Source organism: Sceloporus undulatus, chromosome 2 (genome assembly GCF_019175285.1).
Source record: "Sceloporus undulatus isolate JIND9_A2432 ecotype Alabama chromosome 2, SceUnd_v1.1, whole genome shotgun sequence".
NCBI classification, from domain to species: domain Eukaryota; kingdom Metazoa; phylum Chordata; class Lepidosauria; order Squamata; family Phrynosomatidae; genus Sceloporus; species Sceloporus undulatus.
Window position 1 is genome coordinate 75,978,597 of NC_056523.1, and position 22,948 is coordinate 76,001,544.

Below are 22,948 nucleotides of genomic sequence, written 5' to 3' on the forward strand. Positions count from 1 at the left end.
ATGTGAGTCCCTCCCTTGCCCTTGTCCTCCACGCGGGGCCCCTGCTCACCCCTTCCGCCCCTGCGGGCTCCGTCCCCCCTCCGCGCTCGGGGCATGGTCTCGTATCAGGAGGCGGCCTCTCTCGCCGAGGGGCTGCCGCTCGCTGCCTGCTGCTGCTGCCACGCCGCTTGCGCCACCATCTTCTTTCCCTTCAGCGGTCGCCCGGCGCGCTCTTCCCACTCAGAGCGGGAGCCGGTGCCGCCGCCGCGCCCTCTGGGAAATGAAGTCTTGGCGAGGGGCCCCTGCTTTGTGACAATGGGACGGCAAGACTGCGAAACCCATGATGCTCCGCGCGTAGGAGGGCCTTTCGCGGGGGCTGCCGGGAAACGTAGTGCTGAGGCTCAAGGAGCCCTGCAACGATTAGAGGTGAGGAGGTGAAATGAACTACGAGTCCCAGAAGGCGAAGGGAGATGGTGAACCAGTGGGTTGGGAATGCAACTCCAGGGCTTTCCTAGAATCCTCCCGCGCCCCCTGGCGGTGAAAGGGCGCAGTGGCAGCAGGAGGTGGTTATTGGGAAAGGAAACTGCTTTTCCACACTGCAGGAATAAAGCGGGTTGATACCACTTTGGGTGTTGTGTGTCTTCAGGCCGATTTTGCCATTGCTTTCCTCTGAGGCCGAGAGAGTGTGACTTGCCTAAGGTCACCCAGTGGGTTTCCATGGCTGAGATGGGAACTAAATCCTCTAGTTTCCACAGACACAGTGGAGGCCACACTGGCTCCCCGGCACTGCTGAACTACCTTGAGTTTGTCCTGTGGGATCCTGGGATTTGTAGTTTGGTGTGGCATTCTGTCTAATATCTTTTAAAAACCGAGTGCCCAATCTCAAAGGTATCCCAACACCAGGGGTAGGGACTTCTGGGGGCAGCACTCCCCCAGAGAATGCCCTCAGAAATGGCTATGCGTCCGTGCCAAAGAGGGCACACGTCCCATAGGTTCACCACCACAGACCTAGGCATTCCTAGGGAGAACAAATTAACCAGATCCGCAAATGTGGAGGGATGACTGTACATACAACTAAACACACACGTACACAGGAAATTTGCCCATCAGGCCCTAGGATCCCCTCAGTAAACACGGCATCAATTTTTAAACGGACTGAAAGAGCAGATTCTACAAAATAAATAGCTACAAACAGCCTCCCAAAAGAATGTAAACAAATGGAGGTGACAAGAAACTGCAAAACCTAACAAGTTATATTGCGAGAACTCATGCTTCTTCTGACCAGTTTGGAAAAGCTCTATGTTGAAAGTGTGAATAAGATTGGCATTTTTACTCTGCCCTCAGTAATTATTTTACTCTGCCAAACTAGTTATTGATGCCATTCTGCAATGAGATTTGGTACAAGTTATTTTCCATCTTGTGGCAGAGAGAGTTGGTCATGTTCACAGACGAGAACACAGCTCTAAGGGGACCAGGGCTATATGTGGCTAATGTCCCTAAAGGTACAAAGAATCTGGGATGAGGTTCTTTCACAAATAAATCAAACACTGGGTGAAAAGGTTTATTTTAGAGGAGCGTTACGAATTATGATTGAAAGGGAGAATAAGGATTTGTTGCATAAAAGCCTCATATCACTTATGTTACATGCAGCAAGACAAGGCATTATCAAAACATGGAAATAAATGAGTGAATTTGTCAAAGAAGAACTGGATAAATAGGATGTGGACTATAGCCCTATCAGAGAAACTATCATTTTGGTCCAAAACACACAGTTTGAGACCACTTTAACTGCCCTGGCTCAATGCTAGGGAATTCTGGGAACTGTAGTTTTGTGAGACATTTAGCCTTCTCTGTCAGAAAGAACTCTGGTGCCACATAAACTACAGTTCCCAGGATTCCCTAGCACTGAGCCAGAGCAGTTAAAGTGCTCTCAAACTGGATTATTTATGCAGTGTGTTTTGGACCTAGGACTAGCAAAAGGAGAGTTTTTTTAGAGACTGAGTGCCCAAAAGAAGACTCTTTTTGGTATCACGTGGAAACCTTGCTTTCTGGGGAAGTCACGCTGATTGAATTTCTGCGTACCAGTAGGAAAGAGTGACTACTTCTACATGTAGTTCACATTAACTTTATTTGTAATGTATATGAGGTAACTGACTCAAAAAACTGTGATTGCTTTGGGTGTCTGCCTCCTAAATCAATATATTCTGCAAGACCTGAGTAGGGCTATTGATAACAGGGTTACTTGGCAGTTTCTCATTATTCATAGGGTCTCCATAAATTGAAGTCAACTGGATGGCAGTTAACAATAGCAACCAATAAACCTGGGATTGTTCTACTGTGGGATCACCAACACTCTTTCCTGGCAAGAGACCCAATTGCCTTTGAAGCTGGCAACAAGCAGAAAACATCAAGACCTGCTTTTCCACAGTCATTCCATAATGGTGCATCACACAGCTCTGTATTTCCTTGTAAATCTTTCATTTCCTCTTCTGGCCATAAAGCCATGTAGGAAATCTGTTTATCTTCTGGTCTTTGTGCATCTGATGACACAGACTCTCTGAAAGCCTGTGTCACAATAAAATCTATTCATCTCTGACTGTGCCACAAGAAGGTCCTTCTGCTGCTGTTGCTCTTCTTCAGGTCCTTCCTTTGTCCTCTGGTGGGCAATGTCCAGTCTGGGGGTGCCTGAGATTGCAGCTGCCACAGCACCACTGACTATCTTGATGGGATCTGGCTTGGCATCCCGGGCTGGCCTTTTGAAAGCTTTGCAACCTTGGTTCCCGGGAAGAGTTTATGAGTACTTGGGGCGGTAGCAGCTGTCATACCACTTACAGGAAAAGGGAAGGCCCTTGATCTGGGGCCAGTTTGGACTGCTTGGAGCAATTTCCTAACTTGACTTTGCATCATATTGATTTTTATGCTTGCTTGTTGGTGCTGTATGTAAGCTGAATTCTGAGGAAGAGGAGCCAGCCAGCGAGAGAAGGAATGGCAAGAGGCAAGAAGAAAGATATGCTATAATTGGGTGACTTACAGTAACAGGTCTGTCATGAACAATTGTTCCCCATGCATTGGAGAATTCATTCTTTCTCTCTCTCCCTCTATCCTTTCTCCATGGAATTATTGGTGACATGTGTGAGCTCAAGGTAAATATTTGGCCAGCAGGGTCAGGGGTCTCCACGTGTGCTTCCTGTTGCTGTACATACAAGTCCGGTGATATTTTTGTCTCTCCAAACTGAGAAGGCTGGTCTGGCTGCAAAGAATCATGAAGGCCTTGGCTGTCCCGCTTCTCCTCATGTGGCTTTGGACCTTCAGCACAGGTGAGGACTGTTTCTATTTCCACAGGTTGCTTTCCTCCCATCTTCCATGTCTCACACATCTGTGATGGAATTCTTGCACCATGGATGGCCAGTTTCAAGTTCTATTTCCAACAAGTTTGGGGGGAGGCAATACATGAGGTGGGGGACATGGAAGAGGGCTTTCTCTATTGTAGTATCCCGCTGTGAAATACCCTCCCCTTATCAGCCAGATTGGTGGCAATGCTGGTATCATTCTCTATGTGTATGTGCTTTCAAGTTGTTTCCACCTATGGTGACCCTAAGATGAATGAACCTATCATAGGGTTTTCCTGGCAAGATTTGTTCAAAGGAGGTTTGCCATTGCCTTCCCCCAAGGCTGAGGCCCAAGATCACCCAGTGGGCTTCGTGGCATAGTTGGGAATTGAACCTTGATCTCCAGAGTTGTAGTCCCACATTCAAACCACAACGCTATGCTGGTACAAGTAAAAGCATGGCATTTTATTAATTCCTTTGTCCCTGTTAATCTTATCCAAATATATACTGTATGTGCATTATGGTTTTCAAATGTTTTGACCTGTTTTAATTGCTTTGTTTTGACTTCTTTGCTTGCTTCCTATGGGGTTTTTTTTGCCCGTAAACATTTTTTTACTGTTTTATATTGTTTGAACTGATTAACTTATCTTACTGTACACTGCCCTGAAATTTTATAAAAGGTAAGATATAACTATTGAAATAAATCAGCTGTCCCAGAAGCCCCCTATTCCTTGCTCCCGCAGTGTTCCTATCTGCTGATGCCTTCTGCACTTTGCTACTCGGGGAAGAGGGAGGTGCAGGGCCAGACCCTACCATTAGGCAGAGTGAGGCAGTTACTTTAAGCTACAGTTTTTGCATGTCAAAGAAGAATTAATCATAGAGTTGGAAGAGACCTCAAGGGCCATCCAGTCCAGCCACTTGCAATGCAGGAATAGACAATCAAAGCACTCCTCACAGATGGTTATCCAGACACTATTGAAATACTTCAAAAGAAGCAGACTCCACCACACTCCAATGGAGTGTGTTCCCCTGTCAAACAGCTCTTAACATTGTGTGAAAATCTTCACTGCAACTGCGTGATTTTCACGGGATAATGTCCATTTAAACCCCTGGTTTCCCCTAATCTTCCCCATGTGATAAAGTCCTTAATATCAAGATCTTAATTTAATTTATTATTATTATTTAGCTGCCAGAGGGAGAAGAGTGTGTGGTGTTTTTTGACTAATGTGACAACATAGCTTAGTCTGCTTTTGTGCCTCTGAGAGCAAAATGTCTTAGAATGGCTGTGATGACTAGGGGATTTTGCTTGTGGTAATCCAAAAAAGAAAAGAAAAGAAAAGAAGAAGAAGCTTTGCCAGAACTCTGACCTCTCCTCTCTATTAACAGAATAACTATGACAGTTGTTATGATAAACACTACACAGATTTATCATACACTCACTCCCCAATCTCCAGCCATCAGGATGTGCTTTGAGAGTGATGTTTTTAATCTGTTCCTTGTGGTCCATGAAACTTGCATTTACCCTTGTGTGTTGATGACCAGAGATGCCAATTCTGCATGCTGTTTTAGCCTGCATTAATAGAAGCATAGATTCCAAGTAGAAAGAAATAATAATAATAATCTGTACTGGTCAGGCTTCATCTGCGGTCTGAGCACTGCATTTTAAAGTTCATCAGCAAAGATGATAAAAGGTATGGAAAACAAAATATACCAGGAAAGATTGCTGGGCATATGCAACTTGGTGAAAAAAAGACTGAAGGGTGACATTATTGCCCTTCTTAAATACCTCAAGGGATATTTCTGCATTGTACTACAAAAAGAATACAGTTTGACACTCCTTTAACAGCCATGACTCAGTGCTATGAAATTGTAGTTTTGTGAGATAGTTAGCCTTCTCTGTTAGAGACCTCTAGCAAATTACAAAGCATTGAACCATGGTAGTTCAAATGGTGTCAGACTGCTTTATTTCTGCAGTGCAGTTGCAGCCATAGGCCTGTTACAGACAGCCAAAATAAAGCTGCTTCGAGTCACAGTGGAGGTATGGTGTTTGAATGATGCATGCGTCCTAAGAGTCCAGAAGTCGCACCAAAGCCACGCTCCAGCCCTACGGACTGGAGTGCAGCTTTGGTGTGGCTTCTGGACTCTTAGGACGCATGCATCATTGAAACACGATTGCTCCACTGTGACTCGAGCAGCTTTATTTTGGCTGTCTGTAACAGGCCATAGAAAGAAGGGAGCAGTTGGTAGGACCTATTGGCTGAAGTTACAGGAGAGCAAATTTTGATTGAACTTTAGAAGAAAACCTCTTAACAATATTGGTGGTTTGACAAGTGATCAATTGCCTAAGTGGTGGGGTCTCCTTATTTTGGAATAATAATAATAATAATAATAATAATAATATAAAAGGGGTAGATAGCTACCTGCTGGGGATGCTTTAACTAACAAGAGAGGTGGACTCAATAGTCCATTATGCCCCTTCTGATTCTATGACTCTATAACTGAAGTCCCTATAAACAGAAGAACATATGATATTTCTGTTTGACCCTCCATCTGCCTGTGCTACTGTTATGAGCACCTAGGAACCTATTATACACACAAACTACCTACCAAGCCAGAGTTAGTTCAGTACTGTCTACAGTGGCAGGCCCCAGGTTTACAGACTCATTTCCAGATCTGTTTGGAACTAAACCTGGAATCTTTTGCCTTCAAGCCTATATTCTGGCTTGCAAACTCTATTCTACTTTGGTCAGACCTCACCTGGAATATTGTGTCCCGTTCTGGTCACCTCAGTTCAAAAGGGATATTGACAAGCTGGAGCGTGTTCAAAAAGGGAGGGCAACCAAAATGGTGAAGGGTCTGGAAACCATGCCCTATGAGGAGAGTCTTAGGGAGCTGAGGATGCTTAGCCTAGAGAAGAGAAGGTTAAGAGATGATATGATAGCCCAGTTTAAGTATTTGAAAGGGTGTCATATTGAGGATGGAGTGAGCTTGTTTTCTGCAGCTTCAGAGAATAGGGCCCAGAATAATGGATGCAAGCTACAGGAAAAGAGGTTCCACCTCAACATTAGGAAGAAATTTCTGACAGCAAGAGCTGTTCAACAGTGTTTTTATTTATTTATTTATTTATTTATTTATATACCGCTATTCCAAAGATCATAGCGGTGAACAGCAAGTAAGCTAATTAGCAAGTAAGCTAATTTGCCCCCAACAGTCTGGGTACTCATTTTAGCGACCTCGGAAGGATGCAAGCCTGAGTCGAGCTTGAGCCCTTTTGCTGGTCTTGAACTCGCAACCTTGTGGTTTTGAGTGAATGGCTGAAGTACAGGCATTTAACCACTGCGCCACCAGGGCTCCAGTGGAATGTGCTGCCTCAGAGAGTGGTGGAGTCTCCTTCTTTGGAGGTTTTTAAACTGAGGCTGGATGGCCATCTGTTGGGAAGTGCTTTGATTTTGTGTTCCTGCATGGCAGAATGGGGTTGGACTGGGTGGTCCTCTTTCAACTCTGTGGTTCTATAGCCCTGATTCCTTTTGCACCCCAAAACCACTCATTTGTCATGAACCAAAAGTTAAGAGCCTTTGTTCAGTTTTTTGGACTGTGGCCCATATATGTTTGAACTGTCTGGCTTCTTGGTTCTTTGCAGAGAACTAAAATGACTGATATTTTCTGTTTCTTTTCAGGCCAGCGTTCTCCACTGAATGGCTTCCAGAGGCTGAAAGCAACACAACTGATGTATTTATCTCACCAGAGAGAGGAGCTGCCAATGGGGGTAGAGGAGTGTGCCCGGCAATGTGCTACGTGGCTTGACTGCAGGTAAAGGGGAAAGCAGGAACAGTGCACTGTTTGGGGGGCCAGGGCCTGTTTTCACAACTTCCAAGAAAAGATGCTGAGAAGGAGGTTGGGACCCAGGGTGAATCTACACTGTAGAAATAATGCAATTTGGCACCACTGTATCTGCCAAGGCTCCATTCTGTAGAATGCTACTGGAGCCACTGAACTTGATGAAATTGGCCTCTAGGTCCACTGAAGTGAAGCTCACTATATGGCCTTCAGGAAACCACTGCTTATCATGCATCTCCACTGCCAGCTGTTGTTGAATTATAATTCCCATTAGCCCTAGCGCAAGATGAAGAATGCTAGGAGTTACAGTCTAGCAACATTTGAGGGAGTTGCGTGATTCTACTCCTGCTCTATCATCTAAAGGCCCCTGCTCTACCATATGGAAATCATGGAAGAATTCCTTTACAGGTGTGTGCAGGCAGCATGGTTTCTGACCTGAAATAGAAACTTTTGTAGGCCTACTGTTAACAAGACTTATGCTGATGCATGGTCTGGTGTTTCCCCCCTAGGGCCTTTCATTACAATTGGCAGAGTCGGGGATGCCAGCTACTGCCTTTGACCCAGCATTCACCACAAACCCATCTGCAAAGGAATGTCCACTATGACCTGTACCAGAAGAAAGGTATGATGGGTGGGGGGTTGAGCCTTGAAGGGGAGAAAATAACATAAGTGGAAGGAACAAAGCAGTGCATATAAAACAAGAGAGTGGGAAATAGAGATAAATGCTGACCAGTGACTCCTCTGACATGGTGGGATGAGGGAATCTCCACTAGGATGCTTGCCTGGGTCCAGGACTGCCTAAAAAGAGGAAAGGAGGCACTTACACAAGGTGCCTAACAGTTCAGATATTTCACATTGAAAACTGTAATGGAGGAATCTCCTACCATCAGATCGACCATATATGATATTGCTCAGACAGCACACTAGTGCAGCCTTTCTCAACCCTTTTACCCTGGAGGAAGCCTTGAAATAATTTTCAGGTCTCAGGGAACCCCTACATAAAAATGATGTTATCTACAAATAATAAAACATTAAAAAGGGGGGTGGGAGAAAGGGTTTTCTTTCCAGTGATGATTTCTCACAGAACCACTGATAGGGCATCCTAGGGTCTGGAGAACCCTTGTTAAGAAACCCTGCAGTAGTACAATAACCACATTAATCTCCCATGAAAGTAAAGTGATGCTCAAAATTCTACAGCAAAGGCTTTTATCATAAATGGAATGAGAAATGCTGGATGTTGGGGCTGGGTTCAGAAAAGGAAGAGGCACTGGGGATCATGTTACAACATATATTGGATAACGGAGTGCACCAAAGAATTTCAGAAGACAAACAGCCTGTGCTTTATCAGTTAGAGCAAAGTGTTTGTGCAGATAATGAAATTTTTTTAATTGCTCTGAAATAAATGGGTGTGTCACAACATTTTATTGTTTTGATGCACTCAGGATAAGATGCACATCAGGACAAAATATGGAAACATGGAATGGTTTCCAGTTGGCAAGGGGATCAGGCAAGGCTGCATTTTATCACTTTATCTTTGTAACTGGTACTTTAAACATAGCATATGTATAGTGTGATTAATAACAACAACAACAATAATAATAACAATAATAATAATTTATGTTTCCCCACCTCTCCTGGTGGATCAAAGCGGGGTTACAGACTAAAAAAGCACAAAGTGTTTACATAGAAATTCAATTAAAAGCAGCTAAAAACAATAAAATATACAACATCATAATAGCATCAACAAACAAGGCAGGGATCATACACAGATAGGGCAAGTCATTCATATCAGGGGGGTATTCATATTGGAGGATGGAGGCATGAAAATTGGAGGAAAGAACATCAACAATTTAAATAAATGAGAAAACCAAGCCTGAACTCTCTCTAGAAGCCAAGATGATAAACAGAGACTGTTGTACTTTGGACATGCTATGAGAAGACACAACTCCTAGAAAAGATAATAATGCTTGGTAAGGTAGAAGGCAATAGAAAGAGGAAGACTGTGTTCTAGGTGGATAGACTGCATCAAGTCCAGCCCTGAGTCTGCAAGATCTGAGCAGGGCAGCTGATGACAAAGTGACTTGGAGGTGTCTCATTTCTAGGGTCTCTAGAGTTCGCATTTGATGGCAGTTAATATCCACAAAATTTTGTGGACAAACTATCCCTATCTCACCCCTTACAGCTAGAGTAAAACTTCTCAGACATTCCTCCTGGTGACAGCTAATCCTCTGCTTCTCATCAGATCTCCAGAGAAACTCCCCTGCATCTCTGCCTGTGCTTTCAGCTTTCTAGTTCAAACCTGTTTTGTCTCAATATACTTTTTTTTTTAAGTGTTTATCATTATCTCTTCCTCACACACAGTTCTGCCTCACATCAGCTTTGGATGGAAAGGAATGGGGGAGATATGACCTCTGTCCCAATCAGGTAACTTAAGGAAGAGGTCAGCTATTTAATGGTTATCTAGACAACACTCACTGCCCGTTCTGGGCCACTAGCCATCAATTTTCCTAAAAAAATGAAAGGTATGACCAGGATGGGCTGATGAACTGGAAAACATATTATGCAACTGATGAAATCAGCTGCATTGTACAAAAAAAATTTTTTTTGTGTGTAAATACATCTGTTGTAAAATGCCACAGGACTTTCAAACAATGTTTGCTGAGGACCAAACTGTGAATGGATTGCAAAGAAATATAATTTTAAAAAGTCTGTGCATGTGTTTGTAGGGATTGGCTCTTAGCAGCCATCTGTTGTTGCTGTGTACCTTCAAGTTATTTCCAACTAATAGTAACTCTGAGTTGAACTTATTAAAGGGTTTTCTCAGCAGGATTTGCTCAGAGGGGATTTGCTATCTGATCTGCAATAAGGGTCACCAGAATGAATACTCGAAAGACCCCATCCCTATAATAGTTGTGTAGAAGAGATAATTTCAGCAGGTGTTATTTGTTATCTGGTTGTGTGATAAACAACACCTGCTGAAATTCCTTCTTCTATAAAACTTGGAAGCCCTCTCTAATTTTTAAAATGGCAATCCTAATTGTACCCTATATGTACAAAGATGGGGTTATTCCACATGAAAAATCTTTTCTGTGAAATGGCCGTGGTTGCAAGGAGACCAGGGGGGTGTCTTGCTATCTTGGGACTTTATCACATGTGAGGAATTTCTCTTAATTTCGAATGAAAAGAAACTGGGGCTAGAACGCATTCACATGAATTTGCTACTTCAGTGAATTTACATGAATGCACATTGCATTCAAACTGGCTTCCCATTGCCCGAAAATAGCATGCCATTGCCCAAATTTGCGTGTGGTAGTCTATCACGCAATAATGTGAAACCCCATGATTGCGCTCGGACTGACTTCCCATTGCCCAAATTTGCGTGTAGTGGGTTACCACGCAATAACGTTAAACCCCATGATTGCGTTCAGATTGCCATTGGATTATACTTCCAATTTCCCTTGTCTGATAAACTCCTTGGGAAGGAAAATTGCCCCAGTTCTCTCCTCATACCCCACAACTCTGAGATGGTGAAAATCATTTGGGTAAGAGGGGGCTGGCTCAATGTCAGATAGATCCTGAAGTTATTAAAAATCTCTCTCTCTCTCTCTTCTGTGGGAGAAACCAATTTATATTTGTGGTGGGCCCTACAAATCTTCTCATGAGTGTTGTCTGTATCTCCAGATTAACATAGAGGAATATCCGTTGAATCCACACACTAGTTTTGTGTTGTGAACATATTCACTTTGATCTCCTGTAAAGGTGATGTCGGAATTGTACCTATTTTCCCACAATAATTCTCAATATTAGATAAAGAACAATGCAGTCTTTATATAAAAAGTAAGTGTCACCCTGATTCAAAAAGATGCTGCCCCCTTTCCAGTGTGAAGAAACAATGGTTCAGGGGTAGTCTACTCTTTTCAAGCTGTAAAAAGACATTGGAAGATCTGCTTGAGTCAGAAATACAAAGATATAGTCCTCTGTCTCTTGGTCTCAAAACAGGATAGGACCTTTCCATGTCACCCTTGAATCCATTCAAGTCCAGTCCATCGTAGTAAACCACTGTACTCAGATGTCCAGTCCAGTACCTTCTTTCATCTTGCCAGTATTGATCCCAGGTATGGTGTCTCTCCTCTGCAGGTTATGTAAGGAATTGCATCATGGGAGATGGGAGCGATTATAGAGGGACCCAGTCAGTGACTGAAAAAGGAAAAACCTGCCAAGCATGGCGACTGAAGTTTCCTCATGATCACAGGTAAATCACCCTGGGCCCTTGTTGAAAAGCTATGTGTAAATTGAAAAAGCAATAAACATTTTGGGGTTTCTCATAATAGTATTACTTTTTATCCTAAAAACAAAACAAAACATGCTTTCCACCAAAATTAAACAAGTAAAATAGCTTTTCTTGCTCATTTGGATCATTTGTAGAATTTGGGCTTTCTGGCAAGTAACTGAAGGGCAAATTTTACAGAGATTTCTAGACCAGTTACTAATGGGTTGATTTTAGTTTGGGGCATTTAGTTGAGCTTGCCATCCTCCTCCTGTTTTCTCTCTATTGCATAAGGTTTCCTATCTCACTGCGCAATGGACTGGAAGAAAATTACTGCAGGAATCCAGATCAAGATAAGCATGGTCCCTGGTGCTACACAACTGACCCTGCTGTCCGGCACCAAAGTTGTGGCATCAAGAAATGTGAAAATGGTGTGTAGGCTGGGCTTGAGAGCGACCTTCAGGGCTACACATGGTCCAATACCCTGCATGACTATCTGATGTATATGTCCATATGTGCCTTCAAGTTGCCTGTTGACTTATGGTCACCCTATACATTTCATAGGGTTTTACTTAAGTAAGGAATCCTCAGAGGTGGTTTGGCTCATTCCTTCCTCTGAAATATACCTATCGCACTTGGTCTGATGGAGAAGGATCTAAGTGTTCATGAAGTCATGGTTATCAGCATATATGTGTTTACAATGTTGCTGTACAGTAGGGATGGGGATCATAGGGCCCTCCAGATATTGTTGAACTGTGATTCACAACAACCTTAGACAGCATAACCAGTGGTGAGACATGTTGGGAGTTACCATTCCACCCTCCTTGATGTACAATTTTAATTTCAGACATGGTAAGATCTAAAATGTCATTTGAGGCATGGTTGTTGGGCCTAATATTCTGACACCTTTGAATCTCATCATGTTCTAATAGCTCTTTAAAAATATAAATGAAACCTTCATATGAACAGACACCTCTCCCAACTTCTTTTTAGTCATGGAGGGGTCCTTGCATGACAACTCTCACTGCTCTGTATCCCTGGCTATGCTGGTTAGGGCTGATGGGAACTGTAGTATAACAATGTTTGGAGGGCCACACTTTTCTCATCACTGTTTTAAATTAAGTACACGAACTAGCTAGGGATGGAATGGATATCTGACAGTTTCCCAATTGAGGTTGAAATTTGGAGTTCATGATGCCTTGGGAACATTTCAGGAAGAAAAATAGCACCCAGAAAGTTCCCTTAGCCTTGTGGGAATATCCCCCCCCCCGCCTTGGCAAAACAAAAACTGCATGCTTTGTTAACTGTACAGTTAGAGAAACTACAGCTCAGAGGGAGGAAAAAGTTACATTATCTTTTGCCACTGGGGAAAACTGCATAAACTGCTGTACAAATGGAAAATGACATGTTCAAGTTTTGTCTGTGTGTGTGTGTGTGTGTGTTGTTTGTTTGTCAGTTTGTTCTGTGGACAATGTATTGTTTCTTGCACTTTTGAGACTGAAGTTCCCATTCATGTGTTAAAGTTGTGCAATATTTAAGGTTGTGCAACATTTACAGTTGTGCAACTTTAAAGCTGTAAAACATTTGAAGCTGTTCAACATTCTGTTTGTGTTTTTTCCCCCCCTTCCATCTTTTTGGAAAGATCTGCAGCTTTTGAAACTGTACATCGTTCTTTTTTTGTGCCTTAACCCTGTCATTTAAGAGAGAAAAAGTGTTTAGAGCTGGGCTTCATTGATAGCTGTGACACATTTAAAAACTACACATTTCATTTTTTCTCTCTGTCTTTTTGAATGCTCTGTGGGTATTGAAGCTGCTCATCATTGAGTTTTGTGCTTTTTTCTCCTCCGTCTATTAGGAGACAAAAACGTTTGAAGTTATGCAACGTTCTGGTTTGTCTTTTTGTAAAGGTCTGTAGCTTTTGTGGGAAAGCTGATCAACTTTTCAGAAGACTACACTGCTTTTTGGGAAGCTCCATAACTTTTTTCATACAGTAGCACACTTTGCCATCACTGCGAGTAGTAAACTTCCCAAATGTCTCAACACTTAAGGAAAAGAAAATTGATTGCTTTTCCCTAACATCTCTGAGGAATGGAGAAATCTAGAATTATCATCCCAAGAACTAGCGCTATGTATCATATCTGGCAAACATCTTGACTGGCTATATAGCAAAGACTCTTCCTTCCCTCATCTTCCAGAGTCCCATGACTGCCCTTTGAGAATGATCAGTTACTTCCTAGATGATGGTGAGCTGCAGGTTTTGTTTTGCTTCCGAAGGAAGGAGATGCTATTGTTCCCTATCTTGGAAAATCTGAGTTAACCCTCTTGCTGTGGGCCAAGAGGGCTGGTTCTGTAGATCAGGACTTGCTGTGATTATGCAAACACTGGTTTTAAATTTGATATTCTATAGTTACACAAGCCAGTTTTTTCCCTGCTTGAAATTTAGCCTCACTGATCACAGTGCAGAGATGGGGAACATTTGGCCTCATAGATGTTTTACCCTATAACTCTCATCTGTCCCACCCATATTGCCGGGAGCTAAGGGACTGTGTCAGAAACTTCTGGAGAGATAAAACTGCCTCATTTCTGCAGCAATATATTTATTACAGACTGAAACAAGATGCAGTAAGCATCTGTTACTGCACAAATCACTTACTCTACTGAGGCAATTACTGTGCAAAAGCATTCTAATCATCTTGTACCTCATATCTGGTTTCTGGTATTGTCTAGTGTCTCCTCCCATCACCTTGTGTTTGTGTGGTGTCTCATGCCTGTCTATTTGGATGAGTTTGCACTGATTGTTATCTGCTTCTGTCTGATGTGCTCTCATATTTGTGCTTGTTGCCTCTTTTTAGCTTGTTTCTGCTTTTGTAACCTGGTGTTTGCTCTTATCTTGTGTCTGCTCACACTTTTTCCACATTTAATTTCTCCTTGTAATCATTTGCTCTCTGTGCATATGTGTTTATGTAATGCTGTTTCCTGACATTGTCAAGGAAAGGGCTGATCTCTAGGTTCGTTCAGTGTCTGCTCATGTCTGGTTTGGATTTGTCCAGTATTTTATCAAGAGCAGTAGTTTTGCAGATATGTCCTCTCTTCGCCACACTTCTCAATAAGGTACTGGGTGAGCCTTATTCCACATCTTGCATAGTGACTTTTTTCTTTCCCTTGCAGCTGTATGCATGTCTTGTAATGGTGAGGACTACCGGGGCTTTGTGGATCAGACTGAGACTGGCATAGAGTGTCAGCGCTGGGATCTGCAGCATCCTCATAAGCATCCATTCCTGCCAAACAAGTATGAAGTTCCAGTTCTTGAGTAACATACTCAGGGGCAGCATATTAAGAGTAGGGTGGGTGAAAGGATATTTCATGTTATAACATGATTGTCCATTTCTGAACATGTAGCTTTCTACCAGACATGGCAGTCTACCTCATGCAACCCAGGGGCTCTTTCATACTACATGATTATAGCTGATTCCACTTTAATTGCCATGATTCCATCCTATGGAATCCTGGGAGTTGCAGTTTAGGGAAGGGATTTAGAATTCTCAGTCAGAGAGCTCTAAAACCTCACCAAACTACAAACTCCAGGATTCCATAGGATGTTACCTTGACAGTTGAAGTGGAATCTTTGGCGCGATACATACCGCCAAATAGTGCGCCCCCGTCCTGTGCTAGGGGTTGGCCGAGGGCGCACCGACCATATTGGCCTCACCCCTAGCACATGATGGGGGCATCAAAATGGTGGTGCCCTGTACACACAGGCGCTGCCATTTTGATGCAGTGGACGCTTAGCACCTGCACGTCCCGGTGCATTTCTGATGCCGGAAGTGCGCCATTGGCGCATTGCAGCATCACAAACACACTGCATTAAGAACCTGCTTTTTGTGGGTTCTTTTTGCTCCGTGGGGAAGCCCTGCGGTCTGGAGGCTGCAGCTTCTCCACGGAGCAAACCAGGGCGGCAGGAGACCGCCCTTTTTGGGCGGTCTGTATCCTGCCATAATGCTTTAACTGTGCAGAGATTTTCCTGTTGCATCTTGGGATAATCAGGCTTTGTAAGTCTGGTCTCTGATCTGTTTTGACAGTTTGTCATGCTGTTACTTCTTGAGTCTTCTCAGAATATACTTTCCCTACAAACTTGGCTGTATTCATTCATTTGACTTCATGCAAAGTGAAAAGCCAGCTAATGAAGGATAAGAATGGTCATCCTGAGGTGGGTGGACACCCTGACTAAATCAGCTGTGTTAGAATATTTCCTTTTCTATATGAAGCAGGGAGAGGGGCCCATTTTACTTTCTTCCTCAGGGAAGTGCAGATGAATGTCTGCTCTAGAAATGAATGAAAAGAGAAATTACAAAAGCATAGTTTTAGCTGGAGCTTGCAGTTACTTGTTGGCTGGAGCCTTATAGTCCATAAAGTAATCTTTCAGGTTATGGTTTTCATCGGGGTATTTCTCCCCTTCTCTCCACTGTTTTTTTAAAAGATACCCCGAGAAAGACCTTGCTGACAATTACTGCCGTAATCCTGACAGTTCTGAGCGTCCTTGGTGTTACACCACAGATCCTACCAAGGAGCGGGAATATTGCCACATTCGGAAGTGCAGTAAGTCTCCTGAGGTTCCAAAGACTGCATGAAACATGCGGGTAAGAGTGGGCAGGGATGGCATCATGCTGAGGAATGCATTGCTAAGGTAAACCCAGAAACTAGACTGGGCCCCTGCCTGCTGGGTGTTTCTTAGCTACTGACTCATAAAGGTAATCCTGACACTGTTGCTGTGACTTGGCAGTCAATTCAGTTCTGAGGACTTTGGGTTAGTTTGTTCTGTAAAAGTGGCAAGGGGTGGGAATGGGAGAGTACAAGGTGTCCCAGGTTATTTATAGAATGTGGAAAGATGGCCCTGCATCCCTTTCTCTGTAACTGACCCTTTTCTATGAAAGAGTAGTTTTGGTACATTTTAACACCCATTCTTAATCTAAGGACATGACCATATGACCCATGTTCACTGCAGTCATGTCAGTTAATAAAAATGGAAACATACTGGTTTCAGAGTAACCATTATTGCACAACTTGTCAATTGCACAACTGGGGCTGCTTCTGCCATTGTACTTTCTTCCCCATAACCCCACCTTCCTTCCCTATGCCCTATCCTGCGTGCTTTTGGATTTTTTTTAAAAGTTTATTTTTATTTAAATCTTTTCATGCAATTCCAGAGTTCTGGTAATGTGATTTAAGTAAAAGAAAAAGAAATAGAAATAGGAAAAAAAAAAAAACCCTCAGTCAGGCTGCTTGGTAGTAGCAAGGGGAAGGGAGGGGAACAGGAAGAGACACTGATGCCATGTGTCTGCCCATATCACAACTGCCCTGACAATTTTTTTTACCAGGGACAAGTACAATTAGGACAGGTTTCCTTGTTCAGTGAAAAGGGACACCCTAACCATGCTTCAGGGACACAGCAGCTACCGGTCAGGGGTGGTACTGTGTGATACGTATTGTCAAAGCTGCTTTTTTCCATTTGTATTCATGGTTTAAATGCCACATATAGTAATCTCTTAAGAATTTTGAACAGCAGAGCTGCCTATATATTTTAGGGAGTCCTTGGGCAAGAAGAACTGAGATCTCTGGATAGAGGGTGGGATAGAAATATTTTGATATATAAATTTAACAAAATCTATAGGCTGCAACCTGAATGGTTGACAACCTGACATCTGTACAAGTCCACTCAGGCTCCATCTGTAGAACTGCTCAGAATTGCAGGTAGAGAGAGAATTCTGCTCTTTTTCTTCCCTCTTGCCACTGCTTCTTTCCTCTCGGTGTTCAGATAACTGGAAGGGAGAGGAGAGCAGGGCCAGGAGTCTCTAAGGCAGCTTCCCTGCAGTGAGGATCCCATTTGCCCTTCCCAGAACTCACAGGGTCTTTCAACTTTCTACTTTCACTCCCAAGAAACTGGCTCCTGCATATTGATTGCTATCCAGTGATTTTGCTTGGGAACATGATGCGTTGGGATTTCCTGCTCTGTTGCTGAAAAGAGTTACTGTGGTTTGGACCACAGTGGAACCTGCGGTGGTGGCAACAGGGACCCAGACCAAGAGAAAAGCATATTTTGACCCAAGATAAGTTTTAAGAGTATTAGATTTATTCCCAGTCTCTTAGTGCTGTGACAAGGAATGCTGCCACACTGCAGAATTAATGTAGTTTGACACCACTTTAACTGTCATGGCTCTATCCTATGGAATCCTGGTGTTTGTAGTTTGCTGTGGCACCAGAGTTCTCTGACAGAGAAAGTTAAATATCTCACAGAACTACAAATACCAGAATTCCATATAATTGAGCATAGCTGTTAAATTGGTATCAAGCAGCATTAATTCTGCAGCATATATGCAACCATGGTTTGTTTGAGAATGAATATGGAACCTGAGAGATCCTTAAAACACTTATTCAGTCAGAAGGGGTCCAAGAAAATAAAGAGCAACCTACAGTTAAAAAAAATCAAATTATTTTTATGCCACCATTCACTTTATCCTCACAGCTCTCTAACCTTTTTCTTCCAGACTAGGGAGGCCCATAAATCCATATTTTGCTCTGCTAAAGGCCATTATTGAAATCATCTGAGTATGATGATTTCCCTCCCTATTGCAATAATCCTGCAAATACCGGTTTTGTAGATCATTTATTTTCAGATCATTTGAAAATAAACATAATCAAAATATATACACTACATGCTAGTTCCCTTTTTCCAGATTTGCGTTTCATCCCTGTCCAAATCTGAAATTATTTTAAAAGATATCTGAGGTGTGTTTAAGATGGATATGCTGTATTTTCTGTCTCATTTTTGATGCACACTACTGTGGTGCTAAGGTTTAAATGATACAATTATAATTTCGTTTGTGTGGGTTCTTCCATTTGCATCCATAAAAGCAGAAAAACATCGACAGCCATCTACTACAACTAACTGCTTCAGGCTGAAAGGAGAAGACTATCGAGGCCGGGTGAATGTCACTACCTCAGGCATCCCCTGCCAACGCTGGGACTCACAGACACCCCACCGCCATCATTTTGTGCCTGAGAAATATGAGTGCAAGTAAGTGTAGGGTCAATGGCAGGGGCAAGGGAGAAGAAGACAATAAAGGCATGTTTGTTAGTATCTGTCAGAAGTAAATTGTTCATGAGACCAGAGTTGGAAGGGCTTTCTCTGTTAAGGTGGCTAATAGCTGGCTGTACGAAATCAAAATTTCCCTCTAAAATAAGCTGTTTATCTTTAACAGATATTCAAGAGATGCAGCTTTATAAATATCATCCTGGGAAACTCCACCTGCCAATTTTTCTATATACATGGCCCTCCACATTTGTGGCTATGACTTTTGCGGATTTTATTATTTGCTGTTTTGATTAACGTGTTCTCTCTAGGAATCTCTAAGTCCTCCTTTGCAGTTCTACTGGAAGTTGCCAATAGAGTTGTGCTGGAGAACCTAGAAGGTGTTAGAGAAAACACTTCTCTAGGTCCTTCAGCATGATTCTATGGTCAGCTTCTGGCAGATGTTGACCATACAGTTGCACTGGGAGGATCTGGAGATTCCTAGAGAGGTGCTCTCTTAGGTAAAAAGAATAGTGCTTTTTTATTTGTGTTTTTTCCATATTCACGGGGGTCTTTCACCTCAGCCCCAGTGAATGTGGAGGGACCACTGTAGCCCTTAAAGTTCTGTAGTCTTCTGCCAAGAAATGAAAACTTTCAGAGACCCAGAGTAGACTGTTCAAACATATACTGAGTGTGGCTGAGTTACTTTCTTCATAATTGAACTTTATGTGACACTTTAGGAGAGAGGATGAAAACTGTGCTCTCTCTGTGTGTGTTTATGAGTGTGTAGATGGATGTCAGGTGAAAATTAATGGTACTGATATATTAATTTTAATAAGTTTAATAATAATAATAATTAAAATTAATTTAACTTTAAAAATTATTATTATTAATTTTCTCTTGACATCCAGATTTCTAACATCAACTTTAAAATCTCAGATTGAACGTTTATTGGTTACTAACACAAAGGTGTGTTAAAACGAATTTTGTAGTAACATTGTGGGGGGGGGGGACAAGACGTTGCTAGACTCCTGTGAAATGGAAGCATTTTGAAACTGTTAACATTTTATGGACAAGATAGCATCTGCTATATTGGAAAACAATATCTGCATCTTGCTGGAGCTTTTGGCTGTGACATGATGGCAAAATGACTGCATCTCAGCTGTCCCAGTCAATAATTGGGCAGCTGTGTCCTGCACACTGTCCAGAACAGACTTCAAAGGCAGCCCCATATATTGAATATTCTAGTAACCTTGCAGAATGTTACTGGAGTATAGCTAACTATGGCAAGTCTGCAAAAACATGTCTGCCCAAAGCCTCAGAAGCTCTTTAGAAGTCCAGGCTGCATCACCAAAACTAGTGTCATTACTGTGCTGAAGTGGCATTTTGAGCATGACTAAGAAGCGTGAAGTTACATTTATATGAGTGTTTCTAGCTTTTATTTTGTAATGGCCTATATTTTTCTTGACTGTCCTACATTTTGCAGTGTCTTGTCCTCCTTTTTTGGTTATGACATTTGATTACCCAAGAGCAGCAGGCTAGAGCAAGGGGCTGTTAACATGTTTTGTTTTTTTTAACATGTTCATGCACTGCCTTGTCTTGGAGCTGCTGAATCTGATAAGATGCAGATTACAATCCACATTGGAGCCCAACCAAGAACCTCTTTGTGCTTCTGTGGAACTGGGCTGATGAAGCTGTTGCGGGGTGTTATCAGTACGCTGATGACACCCAGATATATTTCTCCATGTCTCGGTCTTCAGCTGTGACTTCAGATGGCGTCTCGCCTCTCAATGACTGTCTCAAGTAATGGATTAGATGAGAGGAAACAAATTGAAGCTGAATCCAGACAAAACAGAGGTACTTACGGTATCAGCTCTGAACCCAGGCATCGGGATACAACCTCCAGTCCTAGAAGGGGTCACACTCTCCTCAAAGGACTGTGTTCGCAGTCTGAGGGTGCTCCTAGATTCGTCGCTTCACATGACAAATCAGGTGAATGCAATGGTCAGGAGCACCTGTTATCAGCTTCGGCTGATACGCCAGCTGCACCCTTTCCTGGAAGTCAGGGACCTTGAGACCGTAATACATGCGCTGGTAACCTCACGTCGTGATTTCTGTAATGCACTCTACATGGGGCTACCCTTGTGCTTGGTCCGGAAACTTCAATTAGTTCAGAACATGGCAGCCAGATTGGTCTCTGGTACATCCAGAAGAGACCATATAACACTCCACTGGCTGCCCCTCAGTTTCCGGGCCCAGTACAAGGTGTTGGTTATTATCTTTAAAGCCCTAAATGGCTTGGGTCCATATAATCCTCCCCGCACACTTAGATTCTCAGGGAAAAATCTGTTACAGCCTTGTAAAACAAGGCTGTCCACGACCTCCCAGAGGACCTTCTCAGCTGTAGCTCCCAGATTGTGGAATGGCCTGCTGGACGAAATCCATCATGTTACCACTCTAAACAGCTTTAAAAAAGCTATAAAGACGGATCTCTTCCGGCAGGCCTTTCCTGAATAGTTCTCCAGCCATCCGAAGGAAAATCTAACTGCTGACCTCCGACTTCACCACAGTTATTGTATTGTTTTTAAAGTATGTTTTATGTTTTTAATTCTACACTGTTTAATTGTCTTTTAAGGTGGGGTGGGTTGAGGGTTTGGACTGTATGTTTTAACTTTGTAAGCCGCCCCGATTGCTTTTTGTAGAGAAGCGGGATATAATAATAATAATAATAATAATAATAATAATAATAATAATAATAATTATTATTATTATTATTATTATTATTATTATTATTATATGTCTTGCACCCTTTAGGGACTTGAAGGAGAATTACTGCCGGAATCCCGATGGCTCAGAGGCTCCCTGGTGCTTCACCACCCTGCCCAACATGCGGATGGCCTTTTGCTTCCAGATCAAGCGTTGTGTTGATGATGTGGAAGAGGAAGGTGAGAGCTGGATGGACTGGTAGTTTGCAGCTCGGATCTGGTACAAATCTTTCAGTTGTGGCTTCTTTTATTTTTCTTCTCCCTGCGGGCTGGGCTGTACTCATGGAAGTCTTTTAATAGATATTATTTTTAGGAGACATGAAGATACAGGTCCTGTCCACACTGCAGAAATAATCCAGTTTGACATGGCTTTAACTGCCCTGGCTCAATGCTAGGGAATCCTGGGGAATTGTAGTTTATTTTGGCACCAGATCTCTCTGTCAGAAAAGGCTAAATGTTTCACAAAACTACAGTTCCCAGAATTCCCTAGCATCAAGCCAGGGCAGTTAAAATGATCTCAAACTAGATTATTTCTGCAGTGTGGATTGAACCAGAGACAGATACCACTCATATATTGTACTGCATCCTGAAAAAATGTATTTGCATGTGGGTGTGTATATGAGGGTATGAAGAACAGAGAGAGAGCCCCATGATTGCCATATTGATACCCTTACTCAACATTTCAACATATCCAACATTTCTTAGATGAAATTTGGGACACATGTCACTCAATAACATCAGAGCATGATCAAAAGGATGTGGCCAGGCAACAAGAGAACTAAAGTTATTAATGAGGAGCATTATAGAAAACTACTATTTTAAGCAGAGAAACACTGAATTTTATGTGTTGGATATAGGAAAGCCTGAAAAAAGGAAAACCAAACAAAACAAAACAAATGAGCTTACTGGGAAGGGCAAAAATCTTGTCTCTATGGCTGAGTGCAAACTACTTTTTACTTTCAACTCAGTTTGTACCCATTGAAACAACCTGAGGATGAAGGAGGAAAGTGGGAGAAGAAGAGAACAGCTTGGACATTTTAAAAACAGCTGAGAATGTGAGAGGACAGGAGATTAACCAGCTCTGTGGGGGTGTTCCCACTTGGCAGATAAAACGGATTATATTGGCACGATTCTGATTCGGATTATGTTCTGGGAATAATTCGAATTTTCCCCATCATTTCCATTATGAAAAGGGACAAATTACCCCGATTCGTTTAGACCCTGTTTTTGTTCCCATTTACTTTAAATCGCTTTATTTTAAAGCAGATTAACTTGCTCCCTGTTCCCATTTGTGTCCGCAAGCTGTCAATCAAGCGCCTAGGCTTCAGACGTCACAAGTCTTGGGGGGGGGAGTTTGGGGCAGCCAGTGGAAACCGGCTGCATCGGAGGCTCTTCTGTTGTGTCTCCCCAGACTAGAAGGAGCCTCTATTCGTCCTCTTCTGTGTCTCCCCATATTAACTGCCATAACTCAGTGCTAGGGAATCCTGGGAATGGTAGTTTATTATGGCACCAGCACTCTCTGGCAGAGGAGGATAAATGTTTCACAAACACAACAGTTCCCATAATTCCTTAGTATTGAGCCAGGGCAGGTTAAGGGGTCTCAAACTGTATTATTTCTACAGTGGGTTTGGAACTACAGATGAGGTTTTTTTCGTAAATTAAAAAATGTGTTACTTTATAATTTACTTTAGAAATATATATATAC

The 22,948-nt window shown here is 42.6% G+C and overlaps 2 protein-coding genes across 3 annotated transcripts in view; one reads left to right on the plus strand and one right to left on the minus strand.

Moving 5' to 3' along the window:
• IFRD2 (interferon related developmental regulator 2) overlaps window positions 1–250 on the minus strand; it is a 25,215-nt gene extending 24,965 nt beyond the window's left edge. The window contains exon 1 of the mRNA XM_042453519.1: window positions 50–250. Coding sequence (XP_042309453.1) covers window positions 50–95 — 46 coding nt within the window. The 5' untranslated portion in view covers window positions 96–250. The remainder of the gene's footprint in view (window positions 1–49) is intronic.
• Window positions 251–2,760: 2,510 nt separating this feature from the next.
• Window positions 2,761–21,423, plus strand: MST1 (macrophage stimulating 1). 2 transcript variants are annotated; one of them, XR_006102492.1, is made up of 11 exons: window positions 2,761–3,018; window positions 3,142–3,296; window positions 6,986–7,118; window positions 7,655–7,767; window positions 11,283–11,397; window positions 11,707–11,843; window positions 14,581–14,701; window positions 15,890–16,008; window positions 18,322–18,484; window positions 20,239–20,335; window positions 21,293–21,423. XR_006102492.1 is itself a non-coding variant. In XM_042454871.1 (9 exons), the coding sequence occupies exons 2-9, from the start codon at window positions 3,242–3,244 to the stop codon at window positions 18,486–18,488; spliced, it is 960 nt and encodes a 319-aa protein (XP_042310805.1). In that variant the 5' UTR covers window positions 2,764–3,018; window positions 3,142–3,241. The 2 variants fall into 2 exon arrangements, 1 of the variants encoding a protein (XP_042310805.1); XM_042454871.1 differs by lacking the exons at window positions 20,239–20,335; window positions 21,293–21,423 and having other exon boundaries at window positions 2,764–3,018; window positions 18,322–18,488.
• Window positions 21,424–22,948: the final 1,525 nt, after the last annotated feature.

Bases quoted from the DNA above. Each gene is read 5' to 3' on its own strand.
- MST1 (XM_042454871.1), top strand. From the start codon at position 3,242: ATGAAGGCCTTGGCTGTCCCGCTTCTCCTCATGTGGCTTTGGACCTTC. The intron at 7,119-7,654 runs GTAAAGGGGAAA...TTTCCCCCCTAG, and splicing joins GCTACGTGGCTTGACTGCAG to GGCCTTTCATTACAATTGGC. The intron at 14,702-15,889 runs GTATGAAGTTCC...TTTTTTTAAAAG, and splicing joins CATCCATTCCTGCCAAACAA to ATACCCCGAGAAAGACCTTG.